This window comes from Corvus cornix, chromosome 19 (genome assembly GCF_000738735.6).
Source record: "Corvus cornix cornix isolate S_Up_H32 chromosome 19, ASM73873v5, whole genome shotgun sequence".
Taxonomy (NCBI): domain Eukaryota; kingdom Metazoa; phylum Chordata; class Aves; order Passeriformes; family Corvidae; genus Corvus; species Corvus cornix.
In genome coordinates, this window is record NC_046348.1 from 1,914,148 (window position 1) to 1,939,759 (window position 25,612).

Consider the following 25,612-nt stretch of genomic DNA (forward strand, 5'->3'; position numbering starts at 1 on the left):
GCAATTAGCAGTATTGCCATTCACACTCCCATTCTGGGCCCCCCAGCTGACTGCCCAAAGGAGGCAGGGGGCAAGTGATACCTCTAGAAGTATAATTTCTGTTCCTCTAGGAGAGGTTTCTATCCCTGTCTCAGGAGTTCAGACAAATTTAGTGTTAACTAAAGTTTTACTGGATGTGGGAGAAGGATTCGTCACTCACTGTGAGTCAGTAACAACCAAACTAGAGCAGCCGACAGAAAAGGGGGAGAGAGGCAGCTCCACAGGTCTGCTTCTCTCTCACAGATTTTCTATTTTTAAATAGAACCACAGATGATTTGGGTTGGAAGTGACCTTACAGATAATTTAGTTCCAAACCCTCTGCCATGGACAGGGACAGCTTCCACCAGACCAAATTGCAACACAGAGCATGTCTGGCTCTCAGCAAGTCACACCATCAGCCTCTTGCCTCTCAGTAGAATACACTTTCACTTCCAGTCCTGCCATCAGACCTGTGTGAAGGCTCAGAATGTTTTCACACTCTCACCAACACCAATGTGTGGAGTCAAACAGCTGCTCTGCAAAAGCAAAGCCAATAAATGCCACTTTGGTGAGATAAAAGAACAAAACCTGGAACTCTGGATGGAACTCTGATTCCCTGTCAACTGATCCCGTGGCTGCCTTTGTTATCTGTCTGCCTTTTCTTCTGCTTGTTCAAGTGGCAGGAGGAGGCCCACGGTGACCAGTTAATGTCTGCCTGATCAAAACGGGAATCTGCTACTTGCTACTAAAAAACACACCCCAGACCTTTCCCCCTAAACAAACATTCTTTGCCAAAGGCAATAAATCACAGAATGACAGAATGGTTTGGGTCGGAAAAGACCTCAAAGCCCATCCCATTCCACCCCTGCCATGGGCAGGGACACCTCCCACTGTCCCAGGCTGCTCCCAGCCCCAATGTCCAGCCTGGCCTTGGGCACTGCCAGGGATCCAGGGGCAGCCCCAGCTGCTCTGGGCACCCTGTGCCAGGGCCTGCCCACCCTCCCAGGGAACAATTCCTTCCCAATATCTAATGTAAATCTCTTCTCTTTCAGTTTAAAACAATTCTCCCTTATCTTAGCATTTTCTGCTCATGTAAAAAATCCCTCGTTTTTATAAGCTCCCTTTAGGCGCTGGAAGGGGCACTAAGGTCTCCCTGGAGCCTTCTCTTTTTCAAGCTGAACACCCCCAGCCTTCTAATCCTGTCTCGAGAGCAGAGGCATTACAAAAAAAAAAAAAAAAAAAGGGAAAGCAATGGAAGAGAAAGGCTCAAGGCCGGCCTGCACGGCTCGGCGGGCCCGGGCCCGGCGCAGTTCCCCGGCGCGGCCCGCAGGGGGAGCCCCAACGCCGCCCAGCAGCCGCCGAGCCCCGCGCCCGGCCCGGGGGCTCGAAGCGCCCCAGGGCCCTGAGGGGGAAGCGCCAGCGCTGGAAACTGCCCGCGGACACACGGCAGGGGGAAGCGGGATAGTGGGGAGAAATCCTTCCCTGGGAGGGTGGGCAGGCCCTGGCACAGGGTGCCCAGAGCAGCTGTGGCTGCCCCTGGATCCCTGGCAGTGTCCCAGGCGGGGCTGGACGGGGCTTGGAGCAGCCTGGGACAGTGGGAGGTGTCCCTGCCCATGGCAGGGGTGGCACTGGATGGGCTTTAAAGTCCCTTCCAACCCAAACCAGTCTGGGATTCTACCATTCTATGCACAATATATTTGTGTTAAATAAGGAGAAGGGAGTGGGAAAGAGGAGCAGGTTACACAGAGCGGCCATGAAAATGGTGAAAGGTCTGGAGGGGCCACACAAGGAGCCAGTGACTGAGGGCATTTGGTCTGTTCAGCCTGGAGGAGACTGAGGGAAGAGCTCACTGGGGTCTGCAGCTTCTCCTGAGGGACAGCTCTGATCTCTGCTCCCTGTGACAGGGACAGGACCCAGGGAACGGCTGGAGCTGGGCCAGGGGAAGTTTAGGTTGGATCTCAGGGAAAGGTTCTTCCCCCAGAGGGTGCTGGGCACTGCCCAGGCTCCCCAGGGAATGGGCACGGCCCCGAGGCTGCCAGAGCTCCAGGAGCTCCCAGGGGTCCCCAGGCTGGGATTGTTTGGGTATCTGTGCAGGGCCAGGAGTGGGACTAGGTGATTCCTGCAGGTCCCTTCCAGCTCAGGATATTCGGTGAGCAGGAAAGGCAAAGGATGGGGGAGGACTGTTTTCAACTACAGAAGTCACCACAGAATGTTTCAGCGGAGGTCACCTGGTGGTGGAGAAAATTGGCTGCGCCTCATTGTACTCAGGGAGTTAATGCCAAGGGCCCTAATTGCCCCAGCACAGTTACTGGTGGGAAACCTGTACTCCTCCCTGCTCCACAAGCCCACGGACACCCTGGGAAAATTCTGTCATAAGCATGAGCATGTTTCGTGTTGATGTAAAAGAGCTAGAAACAATTTCCACAACAGTTACAAAGTCTTGCCTAAAAATAAAAATTAAATTCTTCCAATCATAGATAAAAAGGCTCTTTTATCTATTTTATACATATATAAATATATATATTATTTACATCCTATGTATTTGGTTTTTATCTCTTTCTGACCTAAACCCATCCCTATTAGCACAAAACTTCAATCAGGACATTAAACAAAAAGAAGGAAGTCAAAGTAGTACTTAAAATTGAATCTCCTAAGCATTGAAGTAAATCAAACATTAAAAATATTGTAAATAATCAGAATTGTGTAGTGTGCTGGATGGACAGAAATGTCAAAAGGGCTTACTGCCCCCACTCCCCACATATGCAAACACAAATCTATCTGCTATCAGCAAAATCTTCTCAAGTACTTTAACAACCACTCCTTCTTCCTAAAAAGCCTTTCTGGATAGAAAACGAAAAAAAGGTTCTTAATTTCACCTAACAGGCTGTAGAAGTCCCAGTTCAAGGGTGAAAGGAAGGACAGGGAGAAAATTGCCTTTCCCCTCCAATCCAAGTCAAACATTGGAAATGTATTCGAACAGCTTTTTGCTGCAGCTCCTACGCTGGCACTGCCCTGTGCACCGCACGGCCGCAGGAGTGCCTGCAGCAGTTCCTGGCCCTCCCTGCTCCCTCCAGAGCTCAACAGGAACTCCATGGGCTGAACCCTCCTCTGGCACAACCCCCCAGCTCCCCAAAGCTGTGTCACAGAGCTCCTTCCAGTGCCCCTTCTCTCACAGCACCCCCACGCCATGCTCGGGATGCCCCAGCCACAGAACCGGGCAAGGAGCTGGAGGAGAGCTGGCAGAAAAATGCATGCACCTCCAGTTCTCTTTGTTTCAGGAGAACCTTTTCGTTTCATTGTGCTTGGCTCCGAGTCGCTGGTTTTATCTTGCATTTCACACTTAAGGAAACCCAGCCAGGCCTGCCAAATACTACAAGGTTTTCTGTCAAAACTTGGACAAGCTGAAAAGTTTTACATTCTTATAACCGTAAACCTTAAAGCAACTCAGACTTTTATTTTACTCGCAGCTCAGGTTTGAGTGTTCCATGACATTTGGCCAACCTGGCTTGAGTTTTCTGTTTGAGGTTTCATTACAAAATCCTAATTCCAGAACAGAGTAATTAATACTTTCATTAATAGTATCTGTAGTAAAAGATTATAGGATTTGGAAGAGTGACTCTGAGTGCAATTTGCTGCCCAGCAGACTACATGCAGTCCAAAAAGGAGATCAGTCCCTAATTCAACTTCCAAAGCTGTGTGCTAAAAAAAATCCAAGGGCCTTTGGAGACCCAGCTGCAGGACCATTCCCTCAGCTGGCCTCAGCAGTGCTTGTTATCCGTGTTACAGTAACAGCCCTGGAGCAGACCCCAAAGAACTGCAATGGATGGCAGTTTCTGTTCCCAGAAATTACTCGCTCAGTGTGACACAACACTTTGGGTTGGAGGGGCCCTCGGGGGTGACCTCATCCAAGCCCCACTCCAAACAAGGCTTATTCAGGAGAGATCCGGCTGCTCAGGGGAGAGGTGGAAGTGTCCAAGGATGCAGATCCCACAGCCTCTGGACTGAAGGGACCTGCCTCCATGCAGACCTGAGCAGAGCACTGCTGGGTTCTGACCTCCTCAGCTTCGTGTTGCCCATGCTCCTCAATGCTCCTCGGCTGGCACGGCACGTGAGAGCCAGCATGGAATCACAGCGAGGGGGACAGGCCACACCCAGCTGAGTACAGATGCCAAAGCTGGAATTTCTGCTGTCCATTTCCCTTATATTCTAGTCTGCCCCGAAATACGATGCTGCTTTAGAGCCTGAAGATTAAATATGAGCAGTAAGCGGTGCCACCCTGCAGGCTGGGCAGCACAGAGTGCAGCAACACTTCTGAAGGAGGAAGTGCCAACGCTCTGCTAGGTGGGCTTGGACTGTGTCAGCCACTCAGCTGGGGATCAGTGGGACTGGTAGCGTGAGGAACTGTTACACAGGCTTGTTATGAAGCTCAAATGTTTTCATTAACATAACGAGCAGAAGTTAGGTTAATAATCTGAACACACTGACAGATGTTCAACAAACACTTGGCATTGCTGCAGCCAGAACAAGAAAGAATTCAGTGTTATCTTGGAACAGCCTGCAAAACAACACAATGCAAAGCAGCAAAGCTCTGGTACCAGCTTAAGACACATGGATATGCAGAAAAGCCAGGCTCTCTCCTAGCACGGGCCCAAGAGGCACCAGGACACAACTCAGCCCTGTGTGCAGACCTGAAATGCAGCAACTCCTTGTAGAAAAGGAGTTTGTTTCCAGTGCAAGCAGACAACACCACAGTGGAGGCAAGGGGCAGGCTGCTCCTGCAGGAAAAGAAAAGGGGCCTCCACTGCTTTACATCAAATATAAGACATCTCCTGATTTTTGTCTTAAATTCAAGTTCTAAACATAACAAAGGGCTCTTACTCCCCTCAAGATGTCATTACTCTATAGAGATGCAGGATTAGTAGTAATTATGCATTTGGGAGGAACAGTGACACGACAGCATTCTGGTCAAAAAAAGCCAAAAACTACTAAACTCTCATTCAACAGTTAATAGAAAAGGTGAGGGAACATCATGTGTGAGAAGTTCCATCAGGATCAGGGAACTGGGCATGGCCGGACTGCATTGACCTCATTACTGATGGTTCCTGGATGTTTTGGGGTACCTGTGTTGGAAAGCTTCAGATGAATACACCGGTTTGGGGTTTTTTAATGTTAACACTATTCACAAGTGTAAGGGAAATAGAAGGATCTAAAGCTTGTAAATGAGCTACAATCTTGGAGGAGCTAAAGATTAGATCGACCTGTGTTGCATCACTTTACAAGTTAAATATTTTTCTTAAAGTGCTAATCCAATCCAAACAAGGGTTTGATTCTAAATTAAACAAACTCCACTTTTATTGGTATTAACAAAAATATGCAATGCTAATTTCAGCAGGCAAGCACTAACAAGAGCAGCTATGCAGGCTGTGCTTTCTCCAGGGCAAAGGAGGAAGGACATTAATTTCAATTTCCTTTTTTCCAAGCAAAATGCATTATTATACAAAATCCACAGTGAGGTTTATTAAAAAAACCCCCAAACAAACAACAAAACAAACCCTCAAATTTCCTAACACCCATGTTTTTGAAGAGTCTTTAAAAAACCCCACTTTCATTGCATCTCCACTTTGGAATCAATTTGCTGTCAAAGGTCATGAGCTAAAATATACAGTTTACGCTAAAAGCAGGAAGCGGGGTAAGTAATTGAATAACATCAGGAAATGGAAGAATACTGCCATTTTCCTAATGGATATAGTACAAGGTTTACTCTCTCCAAATTTAATTCTAGGAGCTCCTGTAGTAAGGGGTTTATTTTTCTTCAGCTTGAATTTTTGCCTGCGAGGTTTAAAGCAAAATCCTCGTGCAATCAAAAGAACAAAATACCACAGCAGCTTTATTTTCTAACAGACAAAGATGATCATTTCTGCAGGAAAGAGAAACCCCCCATCAACAGTGTCTGAAAACAGAACTGGCATAGCAGGTTGGCTGCTTAATATACATGGGCTGGAAATAATTCTACTAAATCAGAGTTCTGAATTATTCATGAAAAACAGATTTTCATGATTTAAATTAGAAAGACTTAAAATTACAAGCCTTGCATTGCTATTGATAGGTAAGATCTCTTTCCCCTTAAGTGATGTTACAGTCTCATACAGCTCCACTCCTCGAAAGGCTTTATGATCACTCTAAAATAGAACAAAAATCTCCTGACACTCACTCCTTCTGGAAACAACACACCCTCTGGTACTGGCTTTAGACCAGTAATAGCCCACTAGTAATGATTATATGAAAATATATCATTATGATAATGAATAAAGTTTGAAGGGATCATTTTCAGTATTTATTGCATATTAAAGCCCAGGTTCATGTAAAACATCGGAAGCACAAGCCTTAGTACTGCAAATAAACTCTTTCCATCATGGAAAACACTGCAGTTCTTACAGGAAGAATCAGACCACAAATCTGACTTCAGATGTTTCCAAAGCATTTTGTAATGATACACAATCCAGCCTCCCTCCCTGTACTGTTACTAATTTATAAAGACAATGCCATTAATAAGCTAAAGGCTTGCATTGCTTCCTGGGAGCTGCTCTCCAGTCATTCCACACAAATCCAGTCAGCTGCAATGGCTCCAGCGCTTTGCATTAGAAATTATTAATATTCATTCATCACACAGGTATGGCCTTTCATGTGGAGATCTCCAAACTCTGCGCAAATTCTCCAATTAAACCTTTCTGCCTTGATTAGGAATTGGTAGACAAGTTCTTTTTGATTAAACACCATTTCTATGCAGGATGAACACGGGGAAGCGGGGCTGGGACTTGCAGAACCCATGCCAGGTCCCGGTGCAGCTCCAGCCTGGCACCACGGCCGTGCCCTTTGTGGAGGTCAGCTCTGGGCACTGACTGAGCACGTAGCACCTTCCATGTAGAGACTGCTCGAGGCTTTTCTACACTCTAAGAGTATTTTTTGGAAATCCTCAGCCTGAGCTACAGCTCAAATGTTAATACAACAGCGCCTGAACTGAATTGAGTAAGCGCAGCTCGGGCTGGGCCAGGGTCCAGAGCAGGACCAATGGAGCAGCTGGGATAACCCAGCATCCAAAGGATTCAATAGTAACAGCTTCTGTGGGCTAAGGCAGAATTCCTGCTTCTTGAATCTTTTACTTTGGCTCAAGAGCTATTGAAACTCACTCCTTTTCCTGTTAGCGGGATCAATCCTCAGCACATCGCTCTGTGTCATCAAGAGAAGTGAAGACAACCAATATCAAATCTTGCAAACTGAGAGCATCATGCCACCCAAATATAGCTTTTATTTGACAACACAACACTAAGTCATCAGTATCCTGTCGTTTCCTTCTTCAGAACCAAAGCACAGAACACTTGTGTGGATATTAATTTATTTTCTTAAACGTAGGAGCTATTTTCCTTCACCTAGCAAGCCCTGTTGAGCAGGTTATATAATTAACATCAAAGCAATTTGAATGCTGCTTGACTTGCTAAAAGCTGGTAAACAAGCAGGAAGCAATAAGGTGCTTTACAAGAAAAGAACATGTGTTGGGGGGAGGGGACACCATAAAACATTAAACAGATTGATTAGTGATTTTAACAGAATTTCCATTTTTATGAATCCTTTGCATGCTTTGGGCACTCGATTTTTATTTCATTTATAAAAGTAGGAGATTTTTTTGTTCAAGCAGATCAGAATAAAACCTGTTCAGAAGGAAATGATGAGCATGGTTGGCAAAAATACAAGTACCATGGAGAAAGTTCATACACCAAATATCTGCTGCTTTCGACAGCTAGGATAAAATCCACCTGCTTTCTGATAGAAATATTTTTATTAACGTATTTAGAAAAAGCCAACCTGAAATATCAAGGAAGGGTATCAAACATCAGCTTCCAGTTCTATAGCCATTCTTAGGTGTATTATTTTTATTCATTTAAGGACGAGCCTGGGGACAGGGTTTAGCAGGGCAAGCTGGGCTTAGACCTGACAGCATTTTATGGGCAAACTTGGGGTTTTCTCTCTTGTTTCTCTGTTCATGCAGAAAAGAGTTGCATGAGAGGGAACTCAATGCTTCTTTCTTAAGCCCACAGGTCCTTTACAACCACTTGTAACTCCACCACCTGGGAATGGGCACACAGGACATGAGAACTTTGAGGTCAGTGACTCAGTCTTTGCTGTCAGAGACTGGAATGGCCCATGGCTTTTTATATGAGCTAAATCAACTTGTGGCTGCAAGCCAATTATTTTCCTGTTTCCTTCTCCCACAATTTCTTGCGGGATCTCAGCAGGGTTTGGGTTGAAAGCTTAACTTCCTGCACTAGTTTACATCTCTGTCATATTGTGTCAAACTTTACCTTAAATAGATCGGAGATGTCTCAGGATGTTCACACACGGACAGATCTAGAAAGACTAACACTCTATTCCTATGCCTTTGTTTTGCTGGCCTACAGAGAGCACAGTCTTCTGGTGTTGTCCATGCTAGGAGGAATTGTGATTAAACTGTAATAGAAATTCTTTAATTAGAGAAAGTGGAGATTTGCATTTTCTTGAAAGCAGGTCACGACAGCTGACAGAGCCCAGCAGCGGAAGAAGGCAGACACCAGGAAAGCAGCTATGGCCAGGAACAGGTTCCTGCACTCTCCTGAGTACAGGGGGCTTTGCTACAAGTTTATTTTTTTTTCAAGAAAGTCCATTCACAACAGAGTGACTCATTTCAGTAGTCTTCAATAGCTGATCCAATACAGGTGGATAAATCTGAAACTGATCCTACACTGGATTAAAAAATGGGAACTTAGACACATCAGGAGTAGGTATGTTGTCACAGCCTGTACAGTGTTGCTGATATTAGAGACAAACTTCCAGCAGCACTGGAAACACATAACCACGGTAACTTTTGCAGTCAATCTTCTATAAAAATATTTGCATTCTTGTAGCAAATTTAATAATAATTCTTAAGGGAAACTCTTTCATTTTTGGTCATAGAACCTCACTGTATTTTAATATTGAACAGCGAAAATTGTTGCAGGGAAAGGTCAGAAGGAAAGGAAAAGTTTGTTTTGTCTGTTTTAGGAGTTGTGGCCTTACGCAGTAATAGCTACACTGCGTTCTTCAACTGGCTGCACAACCAATCCAGATATCCCTTGGAATTACCCAAGAGTACAGCAAGCTCAGAGAAAAAAATACACCTATGGCACATTTTGCTAATAGCAGAGGAGGCCTTCCTAGTGCACAGAGCTCATACACTGTTATAAAGCATTAAACATAGGAAATGGGGGACTTAGGTTTGAACGTTTGTTCCATTTCACTGGTCTGGGCACAAATTAAGATGTCTTGATTGTATAAAACTGCAACATTACAACTTGTGAAACCCCACAAAGCAGAGAACAACTTCCTCCAGGTTGAGGAAGATTATTAGTAATTTTCCTAAGCTTTATACCCAGGTCATTTTTTGCCAAAATGAAATAAACAGCAGAAGGTTTAGAATTATACCGTGCTACCTCTGGGGACACAGGCAGTGTCTGGGGCTGGCCAGAGCCAGCCAGGCTAAATCCAGGGAAAGCTCAAAAACTCCACAATGGCCCCAAAGCACTGCAAACCATGAAAGCAATTGTGTGAGCTGAGTCCTGGAATTTCACAGGGATTTACTGCACCCTGCCATTCACCCACGCTGCCATTCTCCTGCCCTCGGCTCCCCACTTGTGGTAAATCCCAGCCCCAAACGCAGTTGTTCAGGCCCAGGACAGTCACAGCCTCCCTCCACATCTGAGGGACTGGAATGAGCCAGCTGTAAAAGCAGGAGTGCTGCCTTTAGTCTACCAAGAGACAGAAGAACAGCCCACTTACCCCATTCAAGGCACTGCTGCTTCCCTTGGAAGGGCCCAACAGGGGGGCCTTCCACAGCCCTTGGGAAGGGAATGGCTTCTCTCAGTGCTGTTCAGTGACACTTTAAAAGCACCCCTACACATTTTTCAAAGCCATGGCCTAGGTCTGTGCCCTGAATCCGTGGAGTTACGGCACTCAGGAGCTGGACCTAAGGGTACAACAGCCTAAGCAAGAATTTAAGCATCCATGGGAGGTTGACGCGCTCCTGAGGCTGCTCTGCTGCTCCTGTGGCTCGTCCCAGCTCACAGCACTCGCAGTGGGGCACCACAGCTTCCCTGTGCCCCCCCTGCAGCAGCCCCTGCTCCTGCCACCAGCCCTGCACCACAGCAAAGCTGCAAACCCACCCCTGTGCTGCTGGGAGCTACAGCCACAGCAAAATCCGTCATTCCCACACCTCCTGCCCTGGTGAATACTCCATTTGTAGAGGAGAAAACAAGAATCAAGTAACATAAGTTCAGCAGTCTAATTTTTCATATCAAATTTGAGGATGAACTTCTGTGCTTACAATTAATCCGTATGCAAACCTGTAGGTTAGAAGTCTTGGCCTAAATTTGTTTCTAGAATACAAAAAAATATTTTAAAAAGTTCTGGATGACTTCCTTTTTAAATTAAAAATGGTCACTTTATTACACTGTCTTATAATACTTAAGCTAGCATTTAATTTATCTCCAGGCAGACTCAGTCAAAATTAATTTTTTGTTTAATTCCTTACTGGTAACACGCATGGAAACTTTTAAGACAGCAATTGATTGCATTGAACATTTAAAATATGGTTCACTTACTGGCACGTTTAACAATCATTTAAGTTTTCAATTAAAGTAGGGTGCCAACATTAAAAGAATAAAGATAACCCTGAGAGACAATAGCTGCTCTGTGCAAAAGAATTTTTGGTTTTTTTACTAGAATTCTCAAGATATCTAATTGATTAATATAATTAGGTTGGCCCAAAAGTGACTGTTTCTAATCTCCTTTTTTTCAGTTTAGAATTTTCTGGGAGTTCGTGCCACACTGGGTGGGTGGTGCACACAGGGGCGCTTCCTCCGCCACAGCATTACCTGGTCAGGTAACAGCGTGGTGACATCTCTGCAACTCTATCTCAGAGCAAACTGGAGCCAAAAGACAAAGTGAGATGCAGCAGGGCAGAGCAGAGAGAGTGGCAGTATTTGCATTAGAAATAAAAACATGCCAACATTGCTCATTTGCTTGCAAGCCTGATCACACTCAACATAACAGCAATGGCAGGCGCAAGCACAGGAGGCAAAGAAACCCCTCCTCTGGCACAGCCCAGGGGTGATCAGCTCACACCATCAGCTTCAGAGAAATGATGGGGGAGATATTAATATCCCACTGCTTATTCCTGTGTCCAGTATGACCTGAGTTCCTCCATGCTCCTCCTTGGCTGTACAAGCACCACCATCCAGAAGTATCACAACAATCACGCTGGTCACCATGTCAGGTGCTGATGGCCATCCTGAGTCCTGGTTAAGGGACAATCCACACTGCCCAACTGCTGCTATCATCCAGAGTGGCCAAATACCAGCCTCTAACCAAGTTTTAAGCTCATACTGTTCTGCATCTACAGCTGGGGACTCAGTACCTACGCTGGTGCTGAAGCTGCTAATGCACAGCAGGCTCTGAGCTGGGCAGTGCACACAGCAGCACACAGACAGGATCAAACCATCACACCAGTACAATGGTTCTGAGGCTGAGATACAGGCATTTTCTACTTTAGCATCAGTAAACAAGATGTGGGTAGAGTATCTCTTACTTTTGGGCACATACACTCATTCACAGGACAGGGGCATGGCAAAAACAAGGCCCTTTTCTTGCACCCTCACCAGCCCTGCAAGGGAAGCTCTCCACGGAGAAGCCATTTTGAGTTCCTGGGACTTCCAAAATGTCTTTTTAAGCCATCTAGCAGAGGTAAAATCCTTAGTAATCAATTTGACTCATGATTACTATTTCAAACACAGGCTCATACCCAGACGAAAAAAGCACACTTTACATGGCAATATATACAGAACAATAACATTGCCAGATGGTATAATACTGAGCAGAATTAATTTCACACACGATGTTTTCAAGGTGCTAAAATATGTCACAACTTCTGCTAATAAAACATCTTCCTCTTCCCTCCTCCTTTTAAGAAAACACTCCGTTCCCACCAGCCTGTATTTTACATTATATGTGTTTCCATCCTGATAAGGGCAGCTGATTGCTTGCAAACCTAATTACAGTCAAATGAAAGTCTTTCAGAACCATCATTAGCAATTAGGACCTGCTGGATTTGCAGTGTATCATTTAGAGAGGTATAATTCAATAGCTTATTGAAAAATTGCAGGTGAAACTGGTGATTATAAGGGGGGAACGCCTGTGGCACGTCACTGCGGGCGAGCGCTCCATGGAGTGGCAGCTCCCCGAGCGCTGATCAATGACTGCAGGTGTTTGTTCGGGCTGAGCACAGCCCTGCCCCAGCCGAGAGCGGCGTCCCGGGACCCGCTCAGCACTCCCCGAGCCTGGCTTTGTGTGTGTGCTCTCCTGGAATCCAAAGTGCCATTCAGGAACTCGGGGAAGCCAGGGGGGACGTGCAGCGCGGAGCAACAGGCGCACGAAGCCACACACATCATTTTTCAGTCCTTTCTGCAGAGAACAACAATCTTTTCTGTGCCCATTGAGCTCAATTATATATTATCAGGGCCCAGAAGTTGTTTGGATGCTTTTGAGCAGCTGGGTGCCTTCACAGATGACGCACTGGATACGGTGACTGCGGGTTAAGTGCAGCTGGAGATTCTGTGGCCTCTGATCAGAGGCAAACAGCAGTCGAGAATCACAAAATGCTTGTAATTCAAGCATTGTTTGTCACCCACGTCAGTTTCCAAACGGCAAACAAGAAAGGGACTGAATGGCAGCCCAGCTTTCAGCACATGCTCCCACACAGACAGGAATCCACACACTGCGTGTGCGTGAAAATAAAGTGAGGGTCCCTGCCAAGGGTGGAGTTACCAGCTGGCCAGCATGAAGCACTCAGCATTTGCAAGCACGATGGTGGGCTGGATAAACTGAGCTGGACATTAGCAGAGACAGAGGATGCTCACTCACAAAACCTGCCCCCTCTCTAGGCATCCCCCTCTGTATGCACACCATGTGTAACATTTACCCCTCAAAAACCCCACACAGCCCAGCCTACACCTCCTCTGCAAAGCCCCATCCCTTCACCCCTTCCCCACAGACCTCTTTTCCCCTTTTCTATCCTAGAAAGGCTTCTCAGAGCCCAGATCTACCCATCTCCCTTTATCACGAGCATCACTGTATTACTACACCCACTCATGCTGTGATGTAACCTCAAAGCACAGTTACCCAGACATGGCATCTTTCTACCCTTTCAGAGCTGTACTACGATTTTTTTTATCATTTCATTGTTTATTTTTCAAATTAAATGTTGTTTGATATGCTAGACTAATCATCAGTGCTTTGAGTGACACAATACCAACAGTTTCGTTAAACCAGTGGCCCCTTCAAGTCCTGCTGCTGGTGACACTTGTTGTAGGTGCCTTCAAACTTTTGGCAACACTGGCACAGAATCAAACCACACTGTGTAGGCTGCAGCACAAACAGCAAATCCACTCATTTCAAAGTGGTTGCACTAGCATTTGGAATCTGAAAAAAACCCCAAACCAAGCAACTTCTCCCTTTACAGAAAGAATGGGAACATTATCTCCCTTTCCACCAATGCCTGGCCATATCCCTGCTGACCTGATCCTGGCTGGTACTACTCTCAAGGCAGAGTGACTTTGTCCCACATTCTACCAGTCAGTAGTGATGTTTCCTGTCACTTCATACAAAGCCAGACCTCCAGCATTGCAAAACCAACCCAAAAATCCCACACACAGCTTCCAATCCCCTCTGTTGCCCTGCACGAGGTAGTTTCACAGCCCAGGTTCCTTCCTGATCTTCAGAAATTTTATAGTCACTGAAATCCACTGGCTGCCAGTAAAGGAATCCCAAATCCCAGCAGGAATGTACAAGGAGGTTCAAGCCTTTATCACTCACTCTGGGTGATGCATGCTGTAGGCAGGATTTCCAAGGTGTCTGACCTCACACTGCACAAATATATCCCCATTTCTTCCCTTGCACAGAGCTACAGTAGGGAGCCCAAGAAATGAAACAGTTCTCCGTGGCTGTGTATAATACTTGTAGCTGCTATGGCACTCCCAGAGCCCACCCACAATTTCATTTTCAATTAGCAGCTCTTAGAAAAGTAGTAATGAAAGCAGTTGCTAAAGAGCACTCGGATGTCATTGAGAGCCTGCAAAACCAAACTGTAAATAGCACATTGTAAATCGCTTGTCACCACAGTCAGCTCTCCCGGGATGGCAGTGCCGGTGACAATCCACCCCATCTGCTCCACTCCCCCCCAGTGTCCCCGCAGCCCGGGGAGCTGACACCACCTCCCGCCCCGCTCCCGGGACTGCCGTGGGCCGGCAGCTCTGACAGCCCGCGCCAGCCATCCTGACTGCAGGAAGGCTCAGCCACACGGGGATTTCACCCTCTGCACCACAGCTCTGCTGCTCTGAGGCACACGAGCACCTCTGCACCAGGGGACGAGTGTGCTGGCACTAAATCACAACACAGGGAACCACACAGTGCTCTCAAGTGAGGATGACAAGGGACGGCAACGGCGGGGGACGACGACGGCTGTCCAGATCAGCCACCCAAGGGCTCAGCAGTCTCAAATTTAGGATGTATAGATTCAGGGTGAGACTGCCAAGGGGATCGTGGACTTAATTCTGAGAAGGAACAGCTTCAACACTCCCCTCCCTCCCCTTTAATTGATTCATGTAATGGACTACGAGGTGAAAGCTAATGGTTTATAATGCTTGTAGCTGGGGACTGCCAGAGTCAGCAGTGTATCTTCTTCTGCTGTTCTTCCCATTTTTCCTTTATCTCATTAACATTTACCTCCTAATTCATCTCTCCATCATGAGTTTTCTTCTGTCTATTTATCATCCACCCCCTATTTATGACCATTTGTCTCCTTCCCCGCACTTCTGCGGTATCTGGGATTGAGATTTGATATTCTGGAAGCGTCTCTGCAATCAGGTGGTGAAGGCAGAGCCCAGCAGCCGCTGGCTCTCGTGCACACACGAGCCAGCCAAGGCACCCATTGCCCAACACACACACTGCTGGTTTAGAAGCATATCCAGAGATGATCCTCTTCTGCAAGAAGATGCAAGAACCTCCCAGCAGATGAAGAAAACAGTGAAAGAAATGGAGGTAGCAAAAGGCAATGTCTTCTGCTCTTTGCAAATCACACACCCACTGAACAAAGAGAAGTAATCCTTCCCCTTCATTATCAAAATACTCTCAACCCTCCTTCTGCCCTGAAAGCTCATTGTTTCCTGGTATGCCCCACTGTGCTCAGACCTCGAGGAATAAAATCTCATTAAAACCCATTTAAAAATGTTTGCCACCCTTTTACTAGTTTAAAAATGTTCACTATAAGATTTCCAAATGATTTTTACAGAAAGCACATAAAAACATGCCATCCCCAATTAACGTAAAGGAAATTAAATTTAAAACGCTGGAGAAATATTCTGATGAGTCTTATATTTGCTTAACGCCAACTAAAATTTCCTTGAGGCATTTAATAAGTACATTTATAAAAGCTCACAAAGCAGAGTTCAAAAGTCTTCTCGCTAGTAAAATATGAGCCTTAATTAACCTACAGTTTCACATTTTCTGGATTTCAATAAACCTGTAGGCATTTCAGCAGAGCTGGATAAATACCTGCATGAATACTGCAAGGATTTTCTCTGAAAACTAATTAGCAATGCTTTCAATAGCTGATTTCAACTAAATCTGTTTGACAAGGGAGCTTCATACCCTAAATCCTGCAGTGAGAGTTACTTCCAGCAGATAACAGATTTCACAGGAAAGCGTATCCAACAGGACTGTCAACCACTGGAAAAACTATGAACGAGATCTCCAGGTGTAAAACATTTCCCAACAAGGACAGACTGCAGCCAAGGTCTTATGAGAGCACGGGAATGCAAGTGACAGCTCTGAGATTGCATCCTGCCATCCAGTTACAGTAATCACAGGTGACAATTCAGGATTCCCCCAGAGACAGGAGAGGCTGGATAAATTGTTTATGTATCAAATACAAAGCCCTGATGTAGCAAGGACACTCTATACATGCAGAAGCCTCCTGAACTCTGAGTGGCTCCGGACACTCCTGCTGTGTCACACACAAACCACAGTGGGCCCAGTGCCTGGCTCACTGCCATCTGACAAGGTTGACAAGCAAATCCACTGCCCTTTCAGGAGCCCAGGAATTCAGAAGGATGGACCTGGGTGGGGAAAGCAACCCAAGGTGTGCAGCCAAGAGTCACTTGAGGAGGAAAAGTGTAACATGACAAGAAAAAAACACCCTCAGAATTATCAATCTCCTCCGTTTGTGGTCTTCACCATTTGTCTTGAAAGAGGTCAGAAAATGCTTACCCAAAACTCTCTCTATAGGTGGTGTGCATGTCTTTCCAAAGAACTTTGTTGTCTTTTCCATGACACCTTTTTTCCATGTTAAGTGCCAAAGCCGCATGGGTTTGTCAGCACCTACACTGTTCATGAGTCTAAAATGTTCTTTTCTGAGGAGCTCTATCCCCACCAAATGTATTACATTTATATTGAGCAAGATACTTTCTTTTCTCTCAGTCTTATCCCTTAGGAATTAAGCAGAGTACTCAGATTTATTGTCTCAAAGGAAAAGCATTTTCCATTACATTTGTCAACTCAATACCTTCCAAGCCAATGCATATTTATTCCCAAAAACACAACCTCACAAATAATCTCCATCAGCAGGGAGGCCAGTTTCCTTCACAGATTTAATTCTGGGCAGAAACGTTCCACCTGACATTAGGCCCCACTAGGAGAGTTCCCAGTGCAAACAGTCCAGTCCGTTCTACTGCCCAAAGCAGACACATCTGACAGACCAAAAGAGAACAGAGACCACGCAGCTGAGCACAGGAAACAGTCAAGGAAACACAGCAGCCTTCAACATCTACTGATAATGCAATCATTGCATCAACTATCCTGAAGAGTATTCCCCACCTTCCTTTGAAATACCAAGTAGAATTAAATCAGAAGTAACACCTTTAACAGCTGGTACTGTAGAACAGGCATTTTACAATTTCTTTGCTCTGCTGAAGTACTGTATAATCTCTTACTTTATTCCTATATACAGCTTAACATATAGGCTTCAAAATTATCATGAAAACCTATTTCTTCCCAGCTTCTCTAACTCTGCATATCGAAATTGAATACAAGTCAGCATACTTGTCATCCTCAATGTTCCTTCCATCTCCCTGAACTCACAAAATGAGAAGCAGTGAATTCTCACTATTTTCTACAAGTTTCTCTGCAAAGCAGTGTTTGGCTTGCAGTAAACAAGGATGAAAACTGATTCCATGAATATCAACCATCCCCACTGAACACTTAAATTTTGGTTCAAGAGTCATTAATATCACTCAAATACAGGCAAAAGCTGACCTTGTCACTACTACTATTTACTATTACCAGCATCATAGAAATCACACTTGTCACACTTTCATCTTTAAAAATCATAATGAGCACAACACTGCTCAGTCATGAAGATGAATCCAATGTTTTCATCAGCCTCAAGCTTTGCAATCCTGGATGTTCCCTGCTCATTTCCCACCACTGTTGGGAAGGCAGAAGTTCTTGCTTAGGGTGGGTGATGAGTAACCCAGGGGAGCAGACACCAGCACCACTGACACCCCACAAATGAGCTCCTCGCACTCTAATCAGTTTTAGAGCTTTGCCTTGATTAACAGCTGCCCTTCTTGCAATTGCCTCACCTCACCCTGGATGTTGAGAGGGGTCTTCTGCTTCTGTGTACAAAGCCTGAAGACAAGAAGATCTTTATAGGACAAAGTTTGCTCACCAAATGCTCCACATTTGCTCGCCCTGACAGTCTCACAGCCAGCCTGTGGAAAGCTCTTCCCACCTTTACACATTTATTCATCAGATCAGCATCAACAGACCACTTGCTCTCCCTCTCAGTCCACCTCTGCCAGTGGTAGGACACTGCACCAAGTGGCACCCCAGAGCCCAAGAACAAAACAACCGCAAAAGTAATAAAATAAGTGATGCCACAAAATGAGAAATCGGCTTCTACATACCATGAGCCAACGGGCAGAGCCCTCCCTCCCCGCTGCAGGAAACTTGTCTCCCACCTGTCTGAGGCCCTTTGGTAACTTCTTCTTTTTCCCAAGGTGCTGGCACAGGTTTCGGTCATTTTCCCGGTCGGAGCTGTACTGGTGGTGGTGGAGTCTGTTCTTTTTTGGAAGATACGACAGCCCATTGGTAAGCGCTTCCCGTTTCTTCTTGGCTAGAGGATTCTGTCGCTTCTCCACACGTTCCTGAGGTTTCAGAGCTACGTCCTTCTGCAGAGGGAGAAGAGGAGAAAAACACAGTGGTTAAACTACAGCTCTGGTTTGGTTCCAGGTGGCCAGCAAAGCACTGTCAGGGCAATGCTGCAGTCACCAGAAAAGGGAAACACCCACTCTTCACTGATGTCCTCTTCATCAAAAGATAGGCAAATGCTAAATAAAATTGGCAGGAAGAAGTGAGTGCATGGAAGGAAACACATCCTCCTTGAGACTTCATACAGTCAACCTCAATTCTCAAAAACATCTCATGTATCAAGAGAGCACACATTTAGAAGATAGCATTTGTTTATAATGTTTAAATTAACAATCTATTTTGATTTAAACAATGCTTGACTGTTCAGTATTTATTCTTATTATTCCTTGTATTTGAGAAGCCAAGGCACGAGCTGACCTAAATCCAATTACGGCCAATGAATCTCCATTGACTTCAGGGCACGTTTCCCTCAAGCCTTACTTAAGCAGTAGATTTCCAAATCTCAGGGACAGGGGTGAAAAGTGCACGAAAAAAGCAACTTGGTATTTGAAAACTTTGTCACTGACCCTTTAACCCCCAGAATCAATGTCTGTCTATAAAAAAATACTCCACTCCCATAACACAAATGTGAGTTTTGTCACTTAGCCCACAGCTGTTTTCTTACAAATAACCTGCAACACACAGAATCCCAGTTTTCATTTCCGATAAATGTCACTTGAAATGAGTCTTTTTCAATAGCGCAGAATTAAAGGAAGAGGAGGCTGGAGAATTCATTAGGAGAGAAGAATGAGAAGCTACTGGAAAGATGTTAATTAGAGTGCATATTGTGCATCCAAAAATTGCCATGTGCTGAGTCACATCTACTCCAAGAACTGCCCACGTCAGGGTCTGGTGCTGCCCTGTGAGGGGCAGTTACTGAGGGAGGGTCATGCTTTCAGCACTCTCTGCTAATGTGCCTGGCTGCTTGGACCAGGAGCTTCCATGCCCACCATAAAGTGCTCTGTAATCTTGTGAGCCTTTCAGCTGTTGTTTATTGTCACTTAATATTGTAACTGACAGCAGGAAAGGCTATTGGTCCCTGTGTCACATAAAGACTGAGGCTCAGGAGAATATAATTCAAATTATGGCACCTTTTAATGCAAAAAAACATGCCTAAAGGCAAAAAGCAGTTTGGCTTTAATTAAAGACTGCTCCCTAAATGACTCTCTAAAACACAAGAGCTTCACAAAATTCATAACTGAAACCAATGAGATGATTAATTCAACTGAAGACAGTCATTGTTCAAATTTGATATTTAGCAAAGGGAATGATTTTACAGGCATTGAAGATGGGAGTATTGAACAGAAGCTATAAGACATTTTTTCTACCTTTTTTTCACCTAAGACAGCCCAGGAGATACCCTGGGCTTTTTGTCACAGTGTTACTCATATCCAAAAAGTCAGGAGCCTTATCCAACCTCATGAAAGAGAATTTGAGCATCCTTAGCTCCAACACAGGGTTAGTAATTTAAGAACCTCCTGTGTCTCCTCGCTGGTTCCTCCCTGGCTCTACTGAAAAAGAGCTCAGTAGTAGCACTGATCTTCCTAAAATGCTTTGGGATCTCCTTGTGCACAAGCTGAGGGACCCTACGGAGCTGCCCAAGGCAATCAAAAGCAAGAACAACCCCTTTTAAAACTCAGCACACCTGCCTCCCTTTGCAGGAAGGTTTTAGGTTTAGCTGCATGCCATAAATGCAGGAAGGCAAATTCTCTCAAGTGCAGTAACCATTTCACCAGGGCTCACCTTCAACAGCTTCGTAAAACTACAGCATCCACAAACACACCTGGACCTCCTGGATAGCAAGGGTAGGTTATAAAATAATAGATACTTTATGTTAGAACAGATTTGTAGCTTAGCATAGCTATCATCATGCTGCTAAGAATTTTTTTTTCAGGTCAGTATAAAAAAAATCCAATGTTTTATGAGTAGAACATTATACCAGCAAAACCTTCTGTTAAAACACAGAGCTCATGTTTGTAGATACAAATGCTTTTCAAGAGGATTCACTCTAAATGTGAAAGGCTGAAGGAGTGAACAAAGGCAAACTTTCTGGAAAAAAAATAAATTCTTCTAATGACTAAGTAGCTTTTGTGGGATTTTTTTCCCCCAGCTGTGAGTGATCTAAATGAAACAGTGGCAGGCTTCCAGCAGCTTATAAAATGTCTAATGGGGCCAGGCACTTCCATCAAGAAATAACTTGTTCCTATTAGCTTTAAGGGGGGCGTGAGATGGGTCAGACTCAGCAGATCGCTGTGGCTGTACCTGGGATAACCCTTTCTCAGAGCTCACGTTCCAGACAACTGCATGAAGCTTCAAAATTGTCAGATACACCTAAAGAACGTGGAGCTCATGAGAACTCAGAGAAAGGAATCTGCTCACACACCTGTGGCAAAGATGAGTGGCACCAAATCCACAAAGCCTTCCCCAAACTGGATGGAAAGGCTCCTTCCCAGGCAGAAGGAACAACTGGCAGGAACGTTCAAAAATAAGGATCCTCTTCTGCTCACAAGCAAAGGGAGGCAGAGGAGCTCCACACGTGCCTAACTTGTGAAAGGGACCTTAAACCCTGTTTGGTGGGTGGGCTTGCTATGAAATTTAGCCATAAAGACTGGTGTTTAAACAACCCCGTTCCTCCAGAAGAGCCATCTGCTTTTCACCACCTGACACCACTGCAGGGAAATGACAGAGTGCTGTAGGTCAAACCCTCGTGAGGGAACTGTGGGGTAGAGCCTGTCATGGCTTTCAGCAGAGACACGACTTGGCCTTAAAAGAAATATGTATCTAGAAATATGTGTTAAATTCTTCATCGGCAGACTAGACAGCAGGAGGACATGATAAAAGAATAAATCTTATACACAGGAGGAGAGGATGCATTAAAAGTAGCTTGACTAGAGCTCTCCTGGGGTGTTCTCCTCGTGTTTGAGGGTGCAAACTGCCCAGGATTGTCTCGGATTCTGCCCCGTGGAGCCCCTGGGCTCTGTGGAGGCAGCGCTTGGCTGGGAACCACGGCCCTGCATAAATCACTTCCCCACTTGCTGCCCTTTCCCCCCATCCCATTTTTATCTTTCCCTTGTTTAGATAGGACAATAGCTGTACCATGCCGTGTGCTAGTACATTAGCCAGCACAATCTTAATTACAGACTTCAGGCATCATCATGATTAGAGTAATAAGCTGTAATTACTCTAAGGTGACAGGACTGCACAGACCTTATCTACATAGATAAGAAGATGTAGTAATATTTCATGTCGAGACGTATTTTTCAGCAGCTACCCATGGAGTGGATTCAGACTGAGCAGCCAACCCCACAAAAACATTCAGTCTCTAATGGAGGTTTTTCTCCTCTCCTGCCAGCATACGAGCCCACACATTATTAAGTAAATCCTACAAACATATTAGGCACAGTTTAAAACCATCTTATTCAGAGATATCTTTCATCAGTAAAGTGCCTTAAGTGTATCAGGAAGGTGACTTAAATGCATAATATGTAATTACACGCAATTGAATACAAAAGTGCATTAATATTTATGAGTGTACTGTATAATCTAAAAAAATTTCCATTTGTTTTATTTCTACTGGGCACATTAATCAGCCTGATCCCGCTGCAGGTGCCCAGGCAGGGGAGGGCCCGTGGTGCTGAGCAGGCTCCTGCCGGCGGGGTGGCCTTGCAATCACCTGGCTCCAAACAGCACCCACAGCTCCAGCCCAGCCCTGCCCCGGCTGAGGGGAGGAGAAGCAGCCCCTGGGCCCCTCGGATCATTTCTCAAGGTAGGAAGCTTGAAGGACACTGCATTCTCATCAAATCTTTCAGGGAGCTGTGCCTGATTTATTTCAGCAAAGTCCATCTCCTCGCTACTTAAATGACAACTCATTGATTAAAAATCAAACCCTCAGTGGCAGCAGGGCAGAGCTTTGTGGGGTACATGTATCACCCCCATGAACCTCACCCCAGAGCCAGTCCATCGCTGCCCTTCCCTCCTGTCCCTGCCCTCTGACAACAGCTTAAAAACTACATGTAAGTAACTCTGTTCCATTCCTTATTATGGGATTTTTCTGTGGGAATGCTGGATTAAAAACACCACTGTAAATGCAGTGGGTAGCAAATGCACTGCAGAAATTTCTCTGGATGAACATTTCACGTGCTGCTCAGGGATTTCAAGCCTTGACCTTTCCAAACCATCCTTGTGATTATCGTTACAATTCCAGTGTTGTAAAAACTTATTTTCTGAATTTGTACTGAATGTGACCTCAGTAAAATACAACTTAAAAAACCTGATTATTAAAAACAGGAGTAGTTTACATTGCAGTGCTAGTTAAACCAAATAACAATTGCAACAGTCTACGACTATATTCCAATTATTTGCTCCTCAGGTTCTTGCTAAACTCCTCTACAGCTTTATATCAGAGCCCAACAATTTATCCTTCACTCCAACAATAAAATATAAAGAAATTAGGCATTTTTTAAAAAGTCAAATAGTCATGAAATGTCAATGTAATGCTCCACTTAAAACACAAATATGTAGAAAATCAAGCTTGAAGCTGCCAGTCTGCCCCGTTCACTGTTCAGACATCCAAACGTCCGTGTCAAACAGAACTGTAAGAAAGGCACTTCTGGAGCCTTTCAAGGAACAAACAATTCTCATTTGATCAGGAACACCAGTGCAGAAGGAAAAAGCCAATTAAGGGGAAAGAAAATACATTTTCAGTAGCTACAAAAGTCGATTTGAAATTCTTTGCCAGTTCCATCCCAAGCCTAGGACAGCCCGACCCCCCAGCCTGCTGTCAGCTGCAGCAGCTCCCAGGGACAGGACTGGACGTGAGGGGAAGCAAGAAACAGCCAAAGGGAACAGCACAGAAACAGAAACGACAGCAAAACCGCCACCTCCACGTTCACCCAGGACACTGGGTACAGAAGTTTAGCTTGCAAGAAATTAGGATGCCTGCAGGGCACAGCTGAGAGAAATCCTGCAGCTTGGCCAGCACAGAATCCCAGAATGGTTTGGGCGGGAAGGGACCTTAAACCTCATCCAGTGCCACCCCTGCCATGGGCAGGGACACCTCCCACTGTCCCAGGCTGCTCCCAGCCCCAATGTCCAGCCTGGCCTTGGGCACTGCCAGGGATCCAGGGGCAGCCCCAGCTGCTCTGGGCACCCTGTGCCAGGGCCTCCCCACCCTCCCAGGGAAGCATCACACGGGGAATCGTTAGCTGGGAATCCAGGACAGCAACATGCACAAACTGAACCAAAACCCCTCAGAAACGCTGCCAGTGTGAGGGTACCAAATTTCCCATCACATCTTGACAGTCCCCATCAACTCCTACTGTGTTTCTGTTATATTGGGGAAGAATTTTTACAGCTGATGGATCAAAATACCCCAAAACTTCAATATCTCTCTCATGTTTCATAATTTGCTATTTTAATTCTGGCAGAAACAACAAGATGTAAAGGTCTGAAAATAATGCACTGACCAGTCCCTCTAATCTTTCAAAATCAGAAAATAAAATGAGATGCTTACAATAACCATTAATTTACCTCCAGATAAAATAGTTAAATGTAATGTATATTCTTCTGATGAACAATTAGTTCCTCAAAAGCATTTATCTCGGGGGGAAAAATTGCCAACACTCTTAAAACAACACCAGGGAGAAAGGAAGGCAGGTGTAAAGCACAATGCAAAAGAGAAAAGGATTCTCAGTGTCACTATTACGGTATTTTAAGACACAAGAGACTGGTGAAGAGAGGCGTGATGTCAACTATATTGGGTGCAGTGGCCCATCCACTAATCCCAGCAATTCCTTCAAGCCACAAGACCTCCACAAAAAGGTCTAATCTTGTTTTGTTTGCTTTGTTTTCATAACGTTGCAATCCATCGCCTCCTGCATCCCTCTGGAATCTGAAAACAAAGTGGTTCAGTGTTGTGCAAAAGCAGTTGTGCAACAGAGTGAGGATGAAAGGCAGTGCCAGGCTGGGGGATGCTCCGGGTGGGTGAAGAGGAAGGAAAACAATAGCAGAGCAAGTTGCTGTCTGCTCCAGATACGTTGTGTGAAAGCACTTCTGTGGCAAAGAGATTGCTTTGATTTTTCATCCCAAAATCATTTGTTAACAATAGCATTGATAAACAGAAGGTTCCTTTTCAGGTCCTGCCGATTTAAATTACACACACAAAAATACATTAAGGCAACATTATTGAGGTTACAAAGTCAAGGGCTTGCAAGTTATGAAAGGCCAAGATTAAGGCTGCAGCCACCACCTTAATTCAGGCCTCTTGTGCATACATGCCAAGATACAATCTTTAATTACATGATCCCATGCTCCTGTTTCCCTACACAGAATGGAAGGTGTTTGGCTAATGAGCAACCACGCAAGATTTTGTTTGCTCCTCTTTGTCCAGTGTGGACCTAGGCCTTGTTTACTGGCACTCCATTCACACCCTCCTCTGAATGCACAATGATTAATTTCCTCAAGGGCTTTTCTGTGCAGCTCCTCCCGACTGCATCAGATAGATGCTCAACAAATACCAACGGCCTATTTCACAGTTGTTTTGCCAGACAAAGGTATTTCACTATTCCCATTTTATAGGTGGCAACAACAGTCCTGACATGTTCAGGTCAGAAACATCTGCTGATTTTAAGCATTCATTGGGAAGCACTGAGATTTGATTTTTCAGAGAACTTGGCTCCACAGAGCACTTTCTCTATGAAGCACAGCCTTCACTGATTTCAGCAGCTACCAGGAGTGCTGAGCACTCCTGGAAATCGGGCTTTAGTGAGCACCATGTGTTAGAAGGATACAGGGAAGAGCTATTTCTACAATAATGTGGTGCCATGGCCTCCCTCAATGCCACATAGCAAATACAAGCTGGAGGTAAGGAAATCTAAGGCTTTTGTGCCAGCTGTTGAGCTGGCAGAAGCTGGTGTCATACATGAAGGTGAGCATCAGAGCAATTGATTGCTATTTATTTATTTCATGTTTCTCAAACATGACATGGTATTCTCAGCCTTATCCTTCCCCCCTCCCTTCTCAGTTTTGTCACTCAAATACTGTGCCATAACATGTTTCAGTTGTGCAGAACAATCAGGAAATTACTGGAGCCTGTGCAACCTGAGTTAAGAAAAAGCCTCACCTTGGAGCCAGTGCTGAGGAAGTGCTGAGCAATGCCAGCTCAGATTGCAGAGCCATGGAACTGTTTTTCTTGAAGCTGCCCGGCTTTGTGGAAGGCAAAGTACACACA

The 25,612-nt window shown here is 45.2% G+C and overlaps 1 protein-coding gene across 1 annotated transcript in view; it reads right to left on the bottom strand.

Annotated features, from left to right (window-relative positions):
• AUTS2 (activator of transcription and developmental regulator AUTS2) overlaps window positions 1-25,612 on the bottom strand; it is a 767,514-nt gene that overhangs the window by 545,796 nt on the left and 196,106 nt on the right. Inside the window, 1 exon segment of the mRNA XM_039562718.1 lies at window positions 18,156-18,365. Coding sequence (XP_039418652.1) covers window positions 18,156-18,365 — 210 coding nt within the window.